The sequence below is a fragment of the Leptonotus elevatus genome, chromosome 11, assembly GCF_054856555.1.
Source record: "Leptonotus elevatus isolate MCC_2025b chromosome 11, RoL_Lele_1.0, whole genome shotgun sequence".
Lineage (NCBI taxonomy): Eukaryota > Metazoa > Chordata > Actinopteri > Syngnathiformes > Syngnathidae > Leptonotus > Leptonotus elevatus.
In genome coordinates, this window is record NC_141249.1 from 22,872,558 (window position 1) to 22,891,314 (window position 18,757).

Consider the following 18,757-nt stretch of genomic DNA (forward strand, 5'->3'; position numbering starts at 1 on the left):
CCAGTCCAGGATGTTGTCCAGCTTCGTGTGACTCTAAAAACAAGATAAGCGGTAGAGAAAATGGGTGGATGGGGGGTTTGGGGGGGGGGGGGGGTGTAGTTATAATTTATGTTTCATGATTTTAATTGAGGCAGGTAGATAACAATTTCTGGAGGAAACATTTATTCTGTGTGCATAAAATAAACATTTATTAGTGACGAATCAAATCAGATCAAGTAAAGGAATACATGTATGATTACAAGGAACTTGAATAAATACTTAAATTTCATTCCAGCTCTCCGTGGAGTAGATTTGCGACACTTTCACAGATATATAAATTTTTGAGAATAATTTGTCTCCATACGCAGTGAGGAGTCTCGCTGGACGTGCAGCTGTCAGTTGAAGCGCTGGTTCCTGGTCTGCACTGGCCTCCTCTCTTGCACGTACATGTTGACGTAGGAGGTGATGAGGTCGTCCATCTTGTAGCCCTTTTTGGACAGATGCAAAATAGTGGTTCAGTCAGATGAAATGGGAACATACACATAGTTAAGGTTACTTGCCAACTCATCAGATTTGAGCTCCATCCTCAGAATTTTGGAGATTGGCGCTATTAAGAGTTTGTAGCTTTTATGGCTGACAATTCTGGTACTGTTACAAACTCAAATCCCTAAAAATGTAGCGTCCCCGAACGATCAAGCATACGTGGCTCAAATTTGGTAGCAATCAGACAAAATCTCAGAAAGTGTTTCTTTGAAGGAACCCTGGCTTTGGGTGTTGAATTTTAAAAAATGTGGTGCGATAAGTTTTGAGCCCTGGGACGAGTCATCAAACTTTACCATAATGCTCAAATTTGAGAGCAATGTGAAAAGTTCTCTACGACAAGTTTGTTTTCAAGGCCCCCCACGAAATGACCAAAATGACCCCCAAAACGGTCTCTTCAACAGCAAACGTCCTGTGTGTCCTTGCAGAAGTCCTTATATGGAACTTGGACTTGGAAGGTTGGTTGGTAAGCACACAAAGAGCTCACCAGCGACGTTTCGCACAGGAATTTGCTGCCCTTCACCAAGCTGCCGATGGTCATGTGGAAATACGTGCTGCCGCTGCACCAGTTGGCGATGCGGTTAAACGGGTGGTTTGCCAACACTTCCTACATGAGACAACAGATGTCTTAGCAACATGGATGGCATTCATCACCGCCGCGTGAAAGCATCCGTCTGACCTTGGTTTTGGGGTGTATGATGGTGAGTCCTTGCTTGCTGATGGCGATCCGCACAATGTCCGGAAAATTTGGCTCGGATGTTTGCTGAAATGATGGAAAAGGAGAAGACGTCTTCGTGGTTGTCACTAAGCGAAGCGAATATATATACGAATGGAGGAGCGGGGGGAGGGGGTCACCTTCACTTCAAAGAAGGCACAGCCAAAAGTTGGCCAGCGAGAAACCACCTTCAGGAACGCCACCTTTGCTTCCTCCACTGTCGTTCCTGCTTGCTTATTGAAAGATGCCACGATGTTCTGATGTCGACAAAACAAAAACAATGAGTCACGTAGCTCAGTGAAACATAAGGACACGCAAGGAACTCATTTACAAGATGCACTATATCGGGAGACTTGTATGCGCTAGCTGTTTTGGCTAGCAAAAGCGGCCAAAGAGATTGTGGTTAAATAACACAGTCGTACCTTCTTCCAATCGTTCTCAGAAAATGTCTTGAGCTGGTCACCGGGTAAGAGTTCTTTCAGCATCTTGGGGATGGTCACAAACTGACTCTTGTCATTACCAACTTTAATGCGGAAGAGCAGAGAAGCGATGTTGACCATGTCGTCCTTGGTGCACACGTGGTAGCCCCTCAGGTACTTAGGGACTTCCTGGAAAACACAGACAAATTTGGTGGCAATTGGACAAAATCTCTTTTTTGAAGCAGACCAGGAAACAGACAACATTGAGCCTAAAATGGAAACTTTGAACCAAAATGGAAGACTTGCTGCGTCTTTTCAAGCATGTCTTCTTGAGGTCTTACAAATTTTAACAAGACCGTGTATACTGTATGTGCACTGGTGCTGGGACTTAAGTCACTTTATTGGTTCTGCACCTGAGGGAAGTGAAAGATGAGGTCGGCCTCCAGGCTTCTGCCAGGGATCACGTTGAACCACAGCTTCCTCATGAAGAAGACCAAGTAGGGCATACTGACTTGACCACCTGCAGAACCCACAAATGTGCTCAAAAAATGTCCACGTAAAATATCATCAGGTGTGTCCAAGAATTACCGTCTTTAATGCGTTTGCTCTTTTTGGACCAGTCTGTGATCTGCCTCAGACTGTCAAAGAAGTAGTCGCTATCGTTCAGACTCAGGACCTACAAAGGAAAACAACTGATTAAAGCCACAGGAAATGCTTCAGTATGTTGTGAAAAGAGAGGTATCACAAGACCTTATCGTGCGTCTTTATGAAAAGGCTGAAGCCGTCAGCTGAAGTCAGTTGCAGCTTGTTGGAAATGTTCCTAATGAGATCTCTGCTCTTGGTGCTGGTCGCCACCTCAAAGATCTACACATAGGACACATGGTGAGGTTCTTCTCTAGCATTAAGCGTGCGACGCGAGATTGTCGTACCTCCCCCGTGTCATTGGGGAAGTGGACTTTGTGGTAGATCTGCGTGCTGTTCTGCTGGATAGCATTCACTTCTACCTGGTGCGGCGGAAGCTTCCTGGGCTCCATCCTGGACAGATTATGTTTGACGTTACAAGTCAATGCTTCCATGTCTGTGTTCTGCAGTGTTGTGTGTGTCTGTTTATGTTCAGCGCTCGTGTTTTTCTTCCCAATGTTTATGTTGAACCACCCCCGTGGCTCATCCTGACCTCAAAGAGCTCTGCAGTCGTTGCAGGCAGTCGGAGGCCAGCGGCTCCATGCGCCGTGACTCGAGGAACCGTTGAGCATGCTTCAGAAGTGACTGGCTGGGAGGGAAGAGGCCGCAGCACAACCACAGCAGCTGCCACCCCTGCTCCACACTGAACCTGCAAATGGATTAATAACAGGAGTTTGATAGCGATACAAGTACCAACATCTGGTGCTCATAATCACAAGAATGTGGTGGAACCTTACCGGTTGTTATTGCTGCTCATCTGCTTCATAATCTGGCAGTAGATCTCATCTCTGAGGGTCTCGTTTTCCGTGGCGGGCTCAAAGATCTGGTCGGTGAGTTCGAGGGGACTCTGTACCTGCTTGGTAGGGTAATCGCCCATGTACTTTAAGAGGGGTGCACATTGAGTCAGGGAAGAAATAGGCACATTTGGATTCTGGTGAATCCATTTTTAAACTTGTGGAGATGCAAAATGGCATCATCAAAAGGATATCGGTAAAGGCCAGACAGGCTTTGTGGCTCAACTCTGAGTTGCCCACCAGCTTCTTGAGAAGCGGCTGTCTTATGGGCTCACGCGAGTTCAACCACAGCCTCTCGGGAGCAGCGTTTCGTGACATCACCTGTCGGTTTACATCCTTTGCCGGCTGCCTGTAGGATCATGGGCACAAGGTCTTTCCTAAAGTCTCCACAGGCGGATCAAGGTTATCATGAACAAGGTGAAAATACCTGAAGTACTCAAGGGAGAACTCCCTCAGAGTAAATGGAGCTAGTCGCTCTACTGTACCCGTCTCTTTCTGGTTGGCCAGGATGGTCTGCCGCTGGTTGGGGGACAGGCTGAAGAGGCTCTGGCATGGAGATGGAAAACCAACATTTTAACAACACAAAGCCAGCTCAGAGAAGACGCACTAAATCAATCTGTCTCTATACCATGGCTACGTTTGTGGGTTTGTTGAGCGTTGGCATGATTGAGATGGCCTCCAAGGGAACGGCCCCCATTTTTCCTGTTCTGTCATTTTGCCCATTTATCCAGCCGCGTTGCTGCGAGAACTCATTGTCTTTAAGTATGATGATGAGCTCGCCCTTCTTAAAGCTGAGAAACGTTGGATCATCTGACAGAAGGACGGACGTAGTGAAGTGGTTATCAATCAACACAGCCAGTGACGCTGTGACAAACCTTGCTTCTCCATCTCCTTCAGGGTCACGGCATACTGCGAGCGCTCAGTCAGTCCGCTGAGGAACATGGTGACCAGCTCAGCCATGTCCTCTGCCGTGGATCCACTCAGAGTGAAGTCTCCCTTCAGAGTCAGCAAAGACACTGCTGGGCCTTTAGCGCTCCTGGATAAGAAAATATGTATCTAGTTTTCAGGACTGAGGTACCCTCGAATCCCTTCTTGTTTTCTGGTCTCTACCTCGTGGAGTTAACGCCGGTTACTTCTGGGAAGGAGAGTTCCAGCAGCCTCTTTTCTCGCTCATCCAGGAAGGTGATGCCAGTCCAGTTGATGGCCACGATGAACTTGTTCTTTGGCAGTGGGGGACCTGGAAACATACCAGAAGGCTTCTTCAGTTCTAAATTTTAGGTTGACTCCATGCCTAACCGTTGTGAGGGAAAAAGATTTTTGGGATAAAAGTGAAACAATCTTCAACAACTATGAAAAATCCAGTTGCCTCGATTCCATTTTTGCTGATCAGAAGTGGACTTGCAGGGCCATAATCTCCTTTATCCTTATGAACATAAGAACATGAAAATTCTAAGGCCTGGCAGTGGCAGTCATGCTTCTGTGGGTGTATAGCTGGTTCAGTGCTACATGACCGGGACAAAGACCTTATTGCACCTTCAGTATCGGAGGTTCAAATCCTGGTCAGATTCTGCTCAGCAGTATTCCCAAGGAGGTTGAAGAGAGTGATCGTCCTATTATTGGACATCCTCTGTCTCTCTTACTTAGTTCCCTGCTCATTGATACCTGATGGACTGAAGTCCTACCTGACAGCTTGACCACCTCAAAGAATCTGGAGAAGAAAATGGGCCACTTTTCACGGGCGTAATCCACAATCTCCGCCTTCACAGAATCCACTTTTTGCAAGGAACTCAGGAAGGAACCCTTGCACAAAAGAAGCCCAACATCAAACACCAGGGCCTGAGGGATGACAATAGAGGAATGCAACTTACCTGAGCGTGGGCTGTGCTAACCATTTGCACCCATTTGCCTTCAGACTTGGCCTCCAGCAGCGAGTTGCTGATGCAGGCCTGCACTGCCTCCTTCACTGCCTCGTTGCTGTCATCCGAGCCGTGCTGGATATAGAGATGCTTGGCAGTGAGGTCGACAAAATCATCTTCCTGCGTTGATTTCAGAAGGGAACACAAAACGTAAACAGTTTGCTAACGGAGCATCAGCATCATCCAGGTTGGAGCTCACCTTCTCCATTTGGTACTCTCCGAACTTCAGGCCGTGGACGACCTGCCGATAGATGAGCTCCGTGCTGATCTTGTCCTCGGTACAATCGTGCCATGGCGTGAAGATCTCCTTGCGGAAGAAGAGGCGCCAGGGCGCGTGCTGCTCCTGCCCGCCGCGCCGCTTCACCTCTTGCTCACACTGGGAGATGGCGTCCATCACATGCTCACGGCCGCCGCCCAGTGCCCACACCTTGGCAATGAGAGTCCACAAGTTATGGCTATGGGTATGGTTATGGTATCTTAGCTCCACGTTGACCCCAGATAAGGTCTCACTGATAATAGAGGTGTGGGACTTAAGTTACACGACTTGACACAAGTCAGTCACAAGTCACAAGCCAATTTTCGTGGGTAGGTGGTACTTGCTTGACTAAAATCTATTAAATATTCAACTTGACAACAAATCCTTCCTGTTTACAGGACATTTCACCGATTGTTTTGTTTTGGAAAGAAGAGTTCTTTTTTCAGTCATCCGACCAGGAAACCCACCGTATGCTACAATGTGGAATGCAGAAGCGACCTCATTAAGCAAGTCTCATTGAGGCAGAGACGCAGATTTAGATTCAAATCATGAAAAAAAGACAACTCAGATAAAATACATGACTACAATGACATTAAACTTCAGCTGTAACTCTAAAAAGCCACAAAGACAGGTAAACTACAGTATGCTAACTTCACAACTTAGCTAACCGATAACTTATGTCGGTTATGCCTTTAATTGAGTAGACAAAAAAAATAATGGGCAATACAGGGCCTGGTTTGGAACCATTAACAAACTCCAGTACGTGATGTTGTGACTGAGAAAGACTGTATGACTTGACTTATGACTTGCTTAATCCAAGTAATGACTTCATTCAATCTGTTTGTAATTTAACACAGCCTCAACTTCAACAGTAAATCAGGACTGTTCAAACTTGGTCAACACTTGAAACTTATGATTTGAACATATAGTATGTGACTTCCCACCTCTGACTGATATTTACCTTTTCATACAGAGCAACATAGAGGGAAAACCCAAACGTGTCTTGAAGCTTGACTTTGTTGGCGAGGAGCTGGCAGAGCTCCTTAGATGTGGACGCTGAATCCACGGGAAGGTTGAGGGAGCGTCCGTCCATGAGCGTGACTGACACCACCATGGGCTTCTTTGTCTTGGTTGCCTGTCACGGTAATAAAATTAGTAAACCCGCTCCATGAAATTAGCGCTGAATCTGTCGCAGTACCTGTAGCTCGAGCCAGGCCGGTGGCTCCCCTCGCGGGCCGTTGGTGAGGGTGCGGCGTAGCCTTTCGGCACAGTAGGACGCATAGCCGCTCGGAGCGGAACGGATGAAACTCTGGATGTACTGTCCCAACACAAGAGCAGGGAGGGGGAAATTTGCAACGGTGGAATTGTAAAGCAAGGATTCCCAAACGTATGTTTTAATGTTTTCTATTACATTAGTCTGCTGATCTTGACTTCTCATGATTGCTAGCCGCTTGCTAAGCGAGCCCCCAAATGATTAGCTGCCACGTTGGTCACTTGTGAACAAAAGGCAGAGTGTATTGTATTGTGTTATGTGTATCATGTCTGACATTTTACATTAAATTAATGTGAAGATGTAGACTGCTATGTCAGCTGATTCAGTATTTTCTCATGCTTACTAGCCACTAACTATCTAGCCGCTGTCTGTCTCTTAGTCACTAACTAACGAGGCAGTCACCGATTGGTTAGCCCCTTTTACAAATAAAAGGTAAGACTCGTATTTATTTCAAGTTTTACAATTCATCAGAGTGAAGGCGTAGACTTCTATGTTAGCTTCTGAATGTCAAAATAGTGCCACAGTGTCAAAATGGCCTCCTCACCCTTATAATCCGTTCACTGGGCGGGAAGACGCCCAGACAGAGTGAGAGCAGGATCCATCCTCGGAAATAGCTGTTACGGTTGTTGTTGTCCTGCAGCTGCTTGCAGATCTGGCAATAAATCTCATCCCTGAGGTCGCGCCGAACTATGGCATATCCCACGATGATGTGCAGCTTCTCCAGAGACGTCAGGAGACGGTCCAGGGTGGGACCCTCACCGATCATGAAGTCGCCGTCATCCTCCTTCACACTCTGTAGGGCCGTAGCCTTGGACACCTCGGTCTGATCCTCAGACTAAAGGGAATAATGAGCTTTTTTGTAATTTTTGTAAACAATGAAGCCAGCTACTTCGAGGTGGCAGAAAGACTCCCTACCACTGACTTGGTCTGAAATTAAGACAAAAACTTTTATACCGTTAATATTTTAACTGTTAAAATAAATTATGGCCAGCGTTTTATCTCTTTTCAGAGTAATTTACCTCAGGTAACATCTTCGCAACTGGCATATCACACATTCAAACTACAGTTGTAGAGAAGGCTAAGGGTTTGTTTACTAGTGTTGCCACCGGAGCTATGAACACCTGGAGCATAGATGTCAAACTCCGGTCCTTGAGGGCAGCAATCCTGCAGGTTTTGGAGGCATCCCTCTTCCAACACAAGCTGATTCCAATCAACAGGATCAATATCAGGCTTATGCAGAGCTTGCTGATGAAATGATCATATATCAGCTGTGTTGGAGATGGGTTACATCCAAAACCTGCAGGATTGTGGACCTCGAGGACCGGAATTTGATACCTACGACCTGGAGGTATGTGTGACATCAAATGGTTTAATGGTCTCAGTCTCACCTCTTCCATGATGATGGACTGCTTCCGGAAGCTGGCCGAGGATTTGGGGATTCCATTTTCCTGAACGCTAGATGTTTTCCGACTCCGGGAGAGTAGGTCCGTGAAGGTGGAGCCCTTCCTAGTGCGAGGGTTCCCTTCAGGGACAGTGTAGACCTTGGCATTTGAGGTTGCCTCACTAGGAGCTGCCCTCTTGTTTCTGGACAGTAGATCCGTGAAGATGGAGGATTTTCTGTTAGGAGTGGACTCCTCTTGAACAGGAGAAGGCTGTGGGTCCTTTTTGTTCCGGAGCACACGCTAAAACACAAAGATAGTAATTGCAGGCGTCATTAAGATGCAGCATTTTTGCTAAATTGGTTTAGCAGATCCCTACTTTGAAACTCTAACCCTGGAAACCCTATTTGAGACTTGAAACGTAAACCCTGGCACTATTAAGTAATAGTAACATTCTTCCCAAGTAGTCCAAGTACCAAAATCAATGCCAGGAGTAAGTCATTCTCTAGCCACAACATTTTGCATTTTTCTTTGGAAGAAGTAGAAAACCAACACCAGAACCAGTTTGGCTGGAATTAATCCCAGCCATGTGTACTAGTACACCATGAAGGATGTATTGCAAGGGCTTTGTACCTGATCTAGCCCAACCATGTGACTGAGACGTCTGTCCTTTCTGTTGATGACATCCTGGGTGAGAAAGCGCTCCTGTGAAGAGCTTCGCTGGACCTGGAATTGCATTTTAGGCTCAGGAAGATCCCCCATGAACCTCAAGATGATCCACCAAACTGTCAGCGAGGCCTGGTAACCACACAAGAACAGAACAGGAGCAATCAAATGATGTCATCATGAGGGAAGGAGCTAAACTTGAGAAATGATTGGGGCTACGTTCCAGACAAATGGGAAGTCACTAATGAGCTAGTTGCTAGTTTGTCGCTAACGCATAGTGATTAAAATGCAGAATGTATATTTTGTATTATGATAAGTAGTTTACATTACGTTTATATTAGTTTCTCATCTTTCATAGCTGACATAACCTCACATACCGAGATCCAGTCTGTCATCGAGTCCTTTATTAGCTTCGTGCCGCTAGCTGATGACCGCAAGCAACTGACCGCAAATTAGAGCGTTTTAATGTGTTTTAAGTGAGTCTGAAGATTTAAAGTGCTTCTCACGCTCAGCCAACGAGTTCGCTAGCTTATGCTTGTCGCTTTGTGATCAAGCGCAGTGTTTTATGTGTGATATATTTTAATTGTACATCAGTATGAAGATGTAGGCTTCTATGTTAGCTTCTCGCGCTAGCTGCCAGCTGGGTAGCTTGCCAAGCAGAAAACTAAGATACCGACTTCCCGGCCAGTCTGAAAAGAGCTGTTAATGAATGGGGACGCACCAGGACATCTCCTTCATCCTCATGGTAGAGCAGCGGCCGTCTCAGCCTCTGGCGGATGTGCGAAGGCGTCGCACCGCCCTGGAAGTACATTGACGCCAATTTGGAGAAGGGGTAATCGTCCAGGTCGTCCTGGTCCTCTTCGGGCAGGTCTTCGTCCTCAATAGAGATACTGTCAATGTCGATCTCCTCCAGGAGAACCCGCTTGTTGTTCTCCAAGGTCTTGAAAGCACACAAAGTATATGTTGACTCAAAGCAGGACTTGGGGGAGTTTTGTAGTCCTCACCTCGAATCCTTCGGGTGCCTGCCCCTCTTGGCCCCCCACCATGACGGGCAGGAAGCCAAAGATGTCGTCCATCTGCTTATCCATGATGGACTCGGACTGGGCTTGGGCCTCCATCTCCTTCTCCTTCTCCTGCCTGAGCACGTCCTCAAGATGCTTCTGACGTTTCAGTATGGCCAAACGCTCGGCCTCTTTCTCTTTAGCTGACAGATGCTTAAAAGTATAGATGGATACTCATAAATATATATATATATATATATACACACATACAGTATATAGATGAATACATTTAATATTAAGGTATAGATAGATAGATATAAAACCATGTCTACAGACAAAGATCAGGAAAAAAATTCATGCCTTACACATAGGTCAAGGACATTAACTGTGGAACACACATTTGAACTAATCCATCTTTAAAACTCTTCAAACTGTAACCCTTTTTTTCAAGCAATAATTAATCAAGCAAAACCCTCCTTTGAAAACCTCATTTGAAATCATAACAGTCTTAAGTCACATATTTGAAACCCTTACTTACCCTTGTTTGAAGCTCTGAAACTCATTTGAAACACGAGCACTTGCTAAAACTTTAATTCAGATTTGAAACCCTAACCCTGTCTCGAAACCCTCCTTTAAAACAATAAACCTTGTTTAAAACTATAACGCTAGCTTGAAACTGTCCGACGCTGACGTTGGCCTTACAATTCTCCTCATGTTGTTGAGAGCCTTCCTGGCCAGCAGGCCTCTGGTGTGCGCCTGCAGGAAGACCACGGCGTCCCTCTTGCGCTTCCAGTCCTTGCGGGCCACGTAGCCCCGCACCTGTGCCTGCAACAAGATGGCCGCCTGCCGCTTTCTCTTGTACTGGCGGTGTAGCTGGCGGGAGCGAATTTGTGCCTGCAGCCTGGCAAAACCCTTCTGGACCTAAAAATCACATCAAGAGTGAAGGATAAATGTATCGTTAATGGTTAGTGGTAGTATAAAAAAGGGATATTGAGCTAACGTTTCCAACTTTTTTGTGAATAACGTGCAATAAGACTGTTGCCTGGACTCACCACACGGTACACTTGTCTCCCTTTGTGTCCTCGCCAATGCTTCTGAATGACGAGAGCAGCTGCTCTTTTCTTTATGAAATTTTTCCTGCAAAAAAACGTCTCATCAATAATACTGATCACAATACATGCGATTGATATCTTATCGCTTCTACCTGTATTTGTAGCCTTTTAGAACCTTCTGGATCAAAAGTGCCTTGGCGTTCAGTTCTTTCATCCGCTCCACTTCCAGCATGGTGTCGTGGAAGTCCTAAAGGCCATTTGTTTATGATGTTAAAGGTCTTTTTTTGTCATATCATTCATTCATCATTCAAAGTCAGCTCACCTTCAAGAAGATCTTTGTCTTTCCAGTCTTCCAGTCACCCTCTCCGGCCAGCACAGACTCGCAGATGCTTTCGCAGCATTTCTCTTTGCTTTCCTGCCCAAACAAAGTAGGAAAAAGAATCATTTGAGGAGACAAAACCATCTCCAGAGCAATAATTTGTGCGGTTGGAGGGCAAGTTAGGACTATGAGGAACCAAACAAGACTTTAAAGACTGTAGACCATGGGCAAGACAAGAACATTGAGAAGTCAAGACCAAGAAATGTAGGGGTTGAGGCCAAGTCAAAACAAAAGCACTGAGGAGCCAACAATTAGTCAAGACCTTGACTTTAAGGAGCCAAACCAAGATATTGAATAGTGAAGACCAAGTCAAGGACAAGGCTGGGATGGTTGGAACCAGACTGAGGAACCTCGCTGAAATGTTAAAAAGTCAAGAGACAAGACCAAGATGTCTAGTCAAGACAAAAATTTGAGGGTTGAGACCAAGTCAAGACCAACAGTTTGAGAATGAGCCAAGAACAAGACTTTGGGGTGCAGAGAATATGCAAAAACCAGAGCCAAGACCAACAGTTTGAGAACCAACACCAAGTCAAGACCAATTTAAGACAAATAATGCAAGAGGTAAGACAGAGTCAAGAAGACCAAGAATTGAAGTATCCAACAAATCCACGCACCTTTTGTGGGTCACAGATGTAGGTCTTGAGAAGAACCCTGTAGCGGTCCAGGAACTCGTCAAATGTGTAGCGTACTGGATAACCAGATTTGCGGATCCTGATGGTCTCCATCATGCCGGAGTAGCGCAGCTGACGCAGGCACAATTCTCTGTCAAACAGCTGAATACACACACACAAGAAAACACACAAATAAATGTGTGCGTGTTCTCGATTGTTATGCGTTAGGTTGGGTTGTGCTAACCATTGGCTTCTTGAAGTCGTTGGGTTTGATGCATCGGATGAAGTACGGCTGACACACCGTCAGGGTTTTCATCAGAGATTCTAGGGATTGGCGGAATTGACCAGTCAGCGTGGGAACTCGCTTCTTGCCGTCGTTGGCTTGCTGTCGCACACAAACATACGACACACTATTACTTACACCAAGTCAGGTTTTGAAATTAAGGTTTCAGGACAGGGTTTCGGTTTCAAGATAGCATTATGGTTTCTAACCAGCGGGTAATGATAACTGACCCTTAGTGTGTTCTTGGGTGTGTTGATGACCATCCTGGGGTTGGCCGTGTTCTTGGTGCTGTTGTCGTTGCACATGTCCTTCTGAAAAACCATCTTGAGCAACTTGTTACTGGATGTCTCCACCAGCTGGATGAGGTCTGGGCTCAGGGCGTCGCGGTTCTTCTCTAGGAAACCTTGGGAACAAACAAGTATGAATGGTCATTGTTTTATGTGAGACTTTGAAACCCTAATTCTGTCGTGAAACCCAAACCATGTCTTAAAACCAGAACTTGACTTAAGCCAGACTTTGATGGTTGCCATGCCGTGGGCTAGTTTTTAAGTACCTTTGGAGTCGTAGTAGACAACACCTGCAAAATGATTGACTCCAAATTGAGTCTCGTAGTTATTCTTGGGGGAAATGTAGATGCTCCCCTTCCCATGGACCTGATTCATTTTTTGGAGCATGGTTGTATCGGTTCCCTGAAGAGTCAGACCGGAAAACAAAAACAAAACAAAAACACTTTGAACCTGATCATAAAACAGGAATGTTTTGACCGAGAGATTTTGGACCTTGGGGAAGTTGCTTTCTTCGTCTATGAGGGCCAGTATGTTGAGAGCCTTATTGGCAAGCACATCCAAAGTTTCCTGGTTGTCCTTGTAGTCGATGCGCTCCCACACGATGCTTTCCCGGGCATACTCCTCCTGCTCCAGCTTGAACACGTGCCTGACGAAAAACTGCTGGAGCTGCTCGTTGGCGTAGTTGATGCAGAGCTGCTCAAAGCTGCAGTGGTGAGAAGTGACGAAGTACAAATAAGTCTTTATTTGGACTGTACTTCGCCTACATACGGCGGCGCCTTGACTTACGAGTTAGTCTTGCGACCGAGCTCGTACGGTAACTCAGTTTACTCATATATCAAATTAATATTCCCCATTGTGATCAACTGAAATGCCATTAATCCGCTCCAGTCCCCCCTAAAAACACCACAATTGTTTTTGTTACAATAGAGATTGAAAATAACAGTATTGCTTTGTTGCCATTAGCAACCTTACAACACAAGGCAAAAAAAGAAATAAATGAAAAATATAAGGCGAGGCAATCGGAAGTCAAGGTGCCACGGTATTTAATTTTCTGACTATTTTTGTCTCTTTTTTTTTTTTACACAAATACTCTACATCTGTACTTCTACTTAAATACAGTTTGAGTACTTTTGCCATCTCTTTAAAGATACAAAAACAACATCGATAAGGAGACGGATGATAGATCTATGCCAGAAAACATGGACTCTGGAGGAAGTGAACACTGACCTGTTTGTGTTGAAATTCTCGAAGCCGAAGATGTCAAGGAGGCCGATGGACTGCCTGACCTCGTCGGACTCCCCGCTTGGCTTGTGAATGGCCGCATTGATTTTGCCCACCACCCAAATAAAAAGACGGCCGTAAATAGCCTGGCCGACCATAAAGGAAAATAATTTCAGTCATGAAGTGTGTCCATCGAAACACAAGAGGTTCGCGCGCGCGCGCACACGCACACGCAGCAGATTATCAACAGAACAAAATATACACTTGTTACACTCTTTAAGGCTTCTTACATTCTCGTTAAACTACTATTTAAGTAAGAGTCAGATCAAATCAAGACCAAGACCCTGAGAAGCTCAAGTCGAGGCTTAGACTTTGGGGGTTGGGGGACTAAGACAAGACCAAGATTTGAAGGCGCAAAGAAGAAGTCAAGATCAAGACATTAAGAGCAGAGACCAAAGTTAAGACTTTAAGTGAGACCAAGAAGACGAAATCTCTGAGGAGCAAAAATTAAATCGAGGCGAAGATTTTGAGAGTTGGAGAGCAAGACCAAGACTTTTTTTTTTTTTTTTTTAACCTATTTGCTTGCATTTATGTTGGTTACACTGAAGCACAGTAATTACGTTGTCAACCAGAATCACACATTTAAAAGCAAAAGTTAAGGAGTGACTTCCTGTTACCTTAACAAAGGCGTCTCTGCCATCGAGGGCCTGTGCTGAGGTCAGAACTTTGCTCACACTCTCCCTAATAGTCATGAAGGAACGTTGAGTCAGACTCTTCTCCAGAACTTTAGGGTCCACCTAATGGACGAGGGCAATCACAGGAAGTGTTGTCAACCTTTAACGACAACAACAACAACTAACTCGCATTTGCTACCAAATATATTTTCTCACCTCCAAAAGTTGGCTGACCATGTCGAAATGCATTGACGGCAGGATTTCGCAGCCCTCCAGGTTGTTTACGATGGTCCCTGAAATTGAGGGGGGTGGCATCAGTTTAGGCTTGAAGACAAGTCAAGACCATGACTTTAAGGAACTAAGAAGAAGAATTTGATGGGTTGCAATGAAGTCAAAACAAGACTTTTAGGAGCTGGGACCAGGTCAAAAGCGAAGACTATGAGAGACCTTGATCAAGACTTTAAGGGGTTGAGGCCAAGTCCAGAGCAAGACTGAGGGTTGAGGATATGTCAACAGCAAGACCCGAAGATTGAGATTGAGACCAAGTTCAAGATTTTGAAGGGTTGAAACCACGTCTTAAGAAAAAGACTTTACAGAATTAGAACCATGTCAAGACTAAGTTTTTAAGAAGCCGAGACCATGTCAAAACCAAATATTTGAGGAGAAGAGACCAAATCAAAACTCTGAGGAACCAGGACCAAGTCAAGATCACAATTTGGAGAGCTGAATCAAACCCCAAGACTTTGAGGCATTAAGGATGAGTCAAGAGTAAGATTTTGAGGAGCCAAGACCAGGTCAAATACCAAGACTTTGAGAATTTAACAACAAGAAGTTCAAGAACCAAGACTTTGAGTAGCCAAAACCAAATCAAGACCAATATTTTAGTAACTGAGACAAGTGAAATACCAAGACCTTGAGAAGACCAAGACTTTGAGGAGCCAAAACCAAATCAAGACCAAGAATTTCAGGAGCTGAGACAAAGTAAGGACCAAAACTCTAAACACGCTGACCTTAGACCTCTCTCACCTTCAAAGTTGACATTGCCGATGTGCAGGATGGCTGCGAGCAGCTTGCAGATTTCCCAGGTATCGTTTTCGCCGAACATGAGGATCTTCAGCGCCGAGCGGAAGTGAGCGTATTCCTTAACATCGTCGCGACCCTCGCAGCTGGTGCACTTCCCCTGTTTACGCAGTACAGTTGCGTGCATTGGTGATAAGCAAACAAGTACGAATACTTCCTTACTGTACTTAAGTAAGAGGAGTCTTTCTAGACGGGGTCCAGTACCATGGTCAAGTAATTGTACTGCGCAGCGGTCCCCAGCGAAAGGATCTTCTTCTGCTCGGCCGGCATTCCCATCAGCATGTAGTAGAAAACATGGTAGTTCCTCTCCTCGGGTGCCTGGAAAGCAAACCTTCTTCAACTTCAGGACTGGAATTTGTTTCCCGTGGTCCTCGGAGCTTACCTGACGACACACCCTGGACTTCTCCAGCAGGTACTGCTCGATGCGAGCCCCTTCGATGGCGCCGCCTTTGGTGAAGTTAATGTCGATGTACTTGCCGAAGCGGCTGGAGTTGTCATTGCGGATGGTTTTCGCGTTCCCAAAGGCTGTGGGGTATCAAAAGACTTTGGAACACACCATGGACTGGACGGGTCACATATAGACCAACAACCATTCACACCGAAGGACTATTTAGTGTCAGGTATAGCCCATCGGCCGGATTTGCACTCCCAACCTCAGGACTCAGGAGGAGTGGAGGAGGTGGATGTTACAACCTGGCCACCGTATCACCTCGAGGGTTTCCCCTATGTTTAAATCCTGTAGGCAGCGGCCCCCACCTAATGTCAGGCCAACTCTGGCTCAAAAACTGGTACCTCTGCCTCAATTTGAGCCAAGGAAAAACCCCTTGGGGTTTGTTACCTTCCAAGATGGGATTGGCCTCCAGGATCTGCTGCTCAATCCAGGAGTGCTGGCCGCTTACCGCCGCCAGGAACTGCAGCATGAGTTTGGTGCTCTCCGTTTTGCCGGCCCCCGATTCTCCACTGTGGCGGCAACGGCGCACAAAACCGTCATGAGCACTTCTCGCACAAGACGACTCGCATGGTAAGAACACAGTCGCAGGTTCTAGCTAAGGCGCACGAGAGGTCGCCAAACCTGATGACGCAGCATTGGTTCCTGTGGTTGCGGCGCATTTTGAAGAAACAGCTGTCTGCGATGGCGAAGACGTGCGGCGGTAGCTCGCCCAGTCGCCGGTCCGTGTACTGGTGCACGTGGTCGGCCGTGTAGAGCGGCAACAGCTGGTAGGGGTTCACCGCCACCAGGATAGAACCCGTGTACGTCTGAAAACACGCAATCAGTTTGTTGGATGTCTTTTGGAGCCTTTTGGGCCACCGTACTCCCCCACGGTCAGTGTTGGTAACAGGTTACCGTGGTCCTTCTCATCACATAGAACTCTGTCCGTTTCCACGTGAGCTTAAAGAAAAGGTATTTGAATGGAAAATTGCGATCTGCCGTACTGCGAACAGGGACTCTTAACTCATTTGCTCCCAAAAACGTATGAATACGTTCCATTTGAAATATTACCAAGGTCCCAAAAACATATTTATAAAAATTGTTATGTTGTTGTTTTTTTAAACGAGGAGGCTTTAGTGCAGACTCTGAACTGAAGAGGTCGCTTAAAGCAATGGTAGTTATTACAAAAACGTCCAGCATGTGGCAGCAGAGTATAAGAGATCAGCCAGGACCATTTTGCAACAAGCTGTTTCCCCCCCAATGTTTTCAAAAGATATGTGAATAATGATGAAACTTATTATAGCTAGTTAAGCTACATTCTAATGCTAATTGCTGCAAAACGGAAACCGATAGAAATAGCATTTTTTCCCGATGAAAGAAGAGATGCTAATCTTTCTTTTGGTAGGCTCCCTGTTTTTATAGCAATCGAACACAATATTCTGTGGGCCTTGCAAAATCAGTCCAAATCCAGTAAATCAGCCGGGAGCGAAGGGGGTTGCTTCAGTGAAAATGTAGTGTAACATCTTACTCAAAATTTTGTAACAAAAATATATTATTATTTTTTTTCATTTAAACCATGACAGACAGATAAACAGGTGGCTAAAAACTCGCAGAAGTCTGGTAACGGCCCCCCTTGGAACTCTGGCCTACCTCCTGCCCCACCACCGGTCCTGAGGACTCTGACATGTACAGCATGCGGAAGCACACGTGACAAAACGATTCTGACTCTCACTTCAGTTTCCTTTTCTCGGCAGCGGCCCGGTCGGTCACCATGGAGACGAGTGATAAAACCCCCAAGAGGGGAGCAAAGTCCAGGGCGGCGGTTTTAAGCACTTCCAGCAGGGCGATTAGAACCCCATAAAAGCAGGGCGGGACGGACTTACGTAGATGTGTCCGTCTTTGTGTCGCACCAGGAGGTTCCTGAGGAGGCCGGCCTCGTTCAGGTCCCCCAACCGGATCATGTCATCCACGCCCTGCACCGAGGTGGGGTGCATGGGCCGGAGGCCACCTTCGATGCGCTTTGTGATCTTGTGCTCCTGGAAATCGCAACGTTGAAAATATGTATACGCTCGGAAGTGAGACAATTTTTGTCTTTTGCGGGGGGGGGGGGGGGGGGGTTGGAATGTAATTATTGATTGATTGATTGATTGATTTTTACCTTTCCTTCATCATCGATTAGCTGAAGCTGCCCCGTGTCAGTCACCTTCACCTGGGCCCCAATGGGAAGGACGGCCCCGGTGTCCACCCACACAAAATCCCCCTAATTGAGGAAAGTACAAGTACAGAGCATCCAAGTTTTCGCAGTACTTCCATTTTTGGTAATATTCCAGCCTCATATCAAAATGTTTGAAATTCAGTACACAAATCCTTTACAATAATCAGACTTGTGTTTTGTTTTCAAGTTTGAAGATTTTTTTTTCAAATATGTTACAGTGCAGTGGTGACTTGAGATACGAATTGAATTCATTCTGTTACGATGCTTGTAACCGAAAACACTAAAAGCGTACGTCTCCGTTGAAATGAATGGAAACGCACGAACGATCCGGCCTCACATAAAATGTTTTAAAACAGAGCATTGACATCTTTAACTAGAAAAGTAAAGATTCATTTGAACGCGCCGTGATACGGACATACCGATGCGAGTCAAAACTCCTCAGTCGGCCACAGTCTTGGCAGAGGATAAAGAATGTAACAAAATGTGGGCAAAGTGAAGCCCAGTGAATACTTTCTAGATGCGATTTCATATCCTGTAGCATCATCACGACTCTAAAAAAAGAAAAAGAAAAAAACGTTTACCTTGGACAGATGCATCGCTGTGGAAATCTGGAATGAAAGCACAATAATTCTTGGATTACTTGCAGCGTCATTAACGAATCTTTTTTGCAATCAGGGCCCACTTGATGATGTCATCCGTGGGATATTTATGACTTTTGAAAACATTTTTCCCACGCGGTTTTAATTTGCTTCTAGAATCGCGTATGCTCGTCTGGGACCATTTCCAGAGATTTACTTCACACTACTGTATTGCATTTGGTCCTTGTTAGGATTTATAGCATCTTCACATAACACACCAGGTTCATCTTTTCACTGTATTGAATTTCTGATTCAAGAGGTTGATAGC

The 18,757-nt window shown here is 45.7% G+C and overlaps 1 protein-coding gene and 1 long non-coding RNA gene across 2 annotated transcripts in view; one reads left to right on the plus strand and one right to left on the minus strand.

The window, feature by feature from the left end:
- Positions 1-10,934, plus strand: part of LOC147166527 (uncharacterized) — a 31,086-nt gene extending 20,152 nt beyond the window's left edge. The window contains exon 3 of the long non-coding RNA XR_015096569.1: positions 10,836-10,934. This is a non-coding gene — a long non-coding RNA (uncharacterized LOC147166527). The remainder of the gene's footprint in view (positions 1-10,835) is intronic.
- On the minus strand, positions 236-18,462 carry myo7ba (myosin VIIBa). Its single transcript, XM_086090232.1, has 46 exons — positions 18,433-18,462; positions 17,795-17,896; positions 17,520-17,672; positions 16,279-16,463; positions 16,045-16,166; positions 15,589-15,731; positions 15,411-15,524; positions 15,153-15,306; positions 14,343-14,419; positions 14,130-14,249; positions 13,459-13,598; positions 12,724-12,934; positions 12,498-12,633; positions 12,175-12,347; positions 11,906-12,046; positions 11,665-11,823; positions 10,994-11,086; positions 10,824-10,918; positions 10,672-10,756; positions 10,322-10,540; positions 9,623-9,832; positions 9,340-9,558; positions 8,586-8,750; positions 7,962-8,255; positions 7,118-7,408; positions 6,499-6,618; positions 6,262-6,435; positions 5,244-5,471; positions 4,997-5,164; positions 4,811-4,928; positions 4,239-4,365; positions 4,004-4,164; positions 3,757-3,938; positions 3,556-3,674; positions 3,323-3,477; positions 3,072-3,225; positions 2,828-2,983; positions 2,583-2,688; positions 2,404-2,517; positions 2,242-2,329; positions 2,067-2,173; positions 1,657-1,842; positions 1,375-1,491; positions 1,199-1,282; positions 1,007-1,126; positions 236-467 (listed from the first exon to the last, which is right to left on the minus strand). Exons 1-46 carry the CDS (start codon positions 18,445-18,447, stop codon positions 375-377), a joined length of 6,693 nt encoding a protein of 2,230 aa, XP_085946358.1. The 5' UTR covers positions 18,448-18,462; the 3' UTR covers positions 236-374.
- Positions 18,463-18,757: the final 295 nt, after the last annotated feature.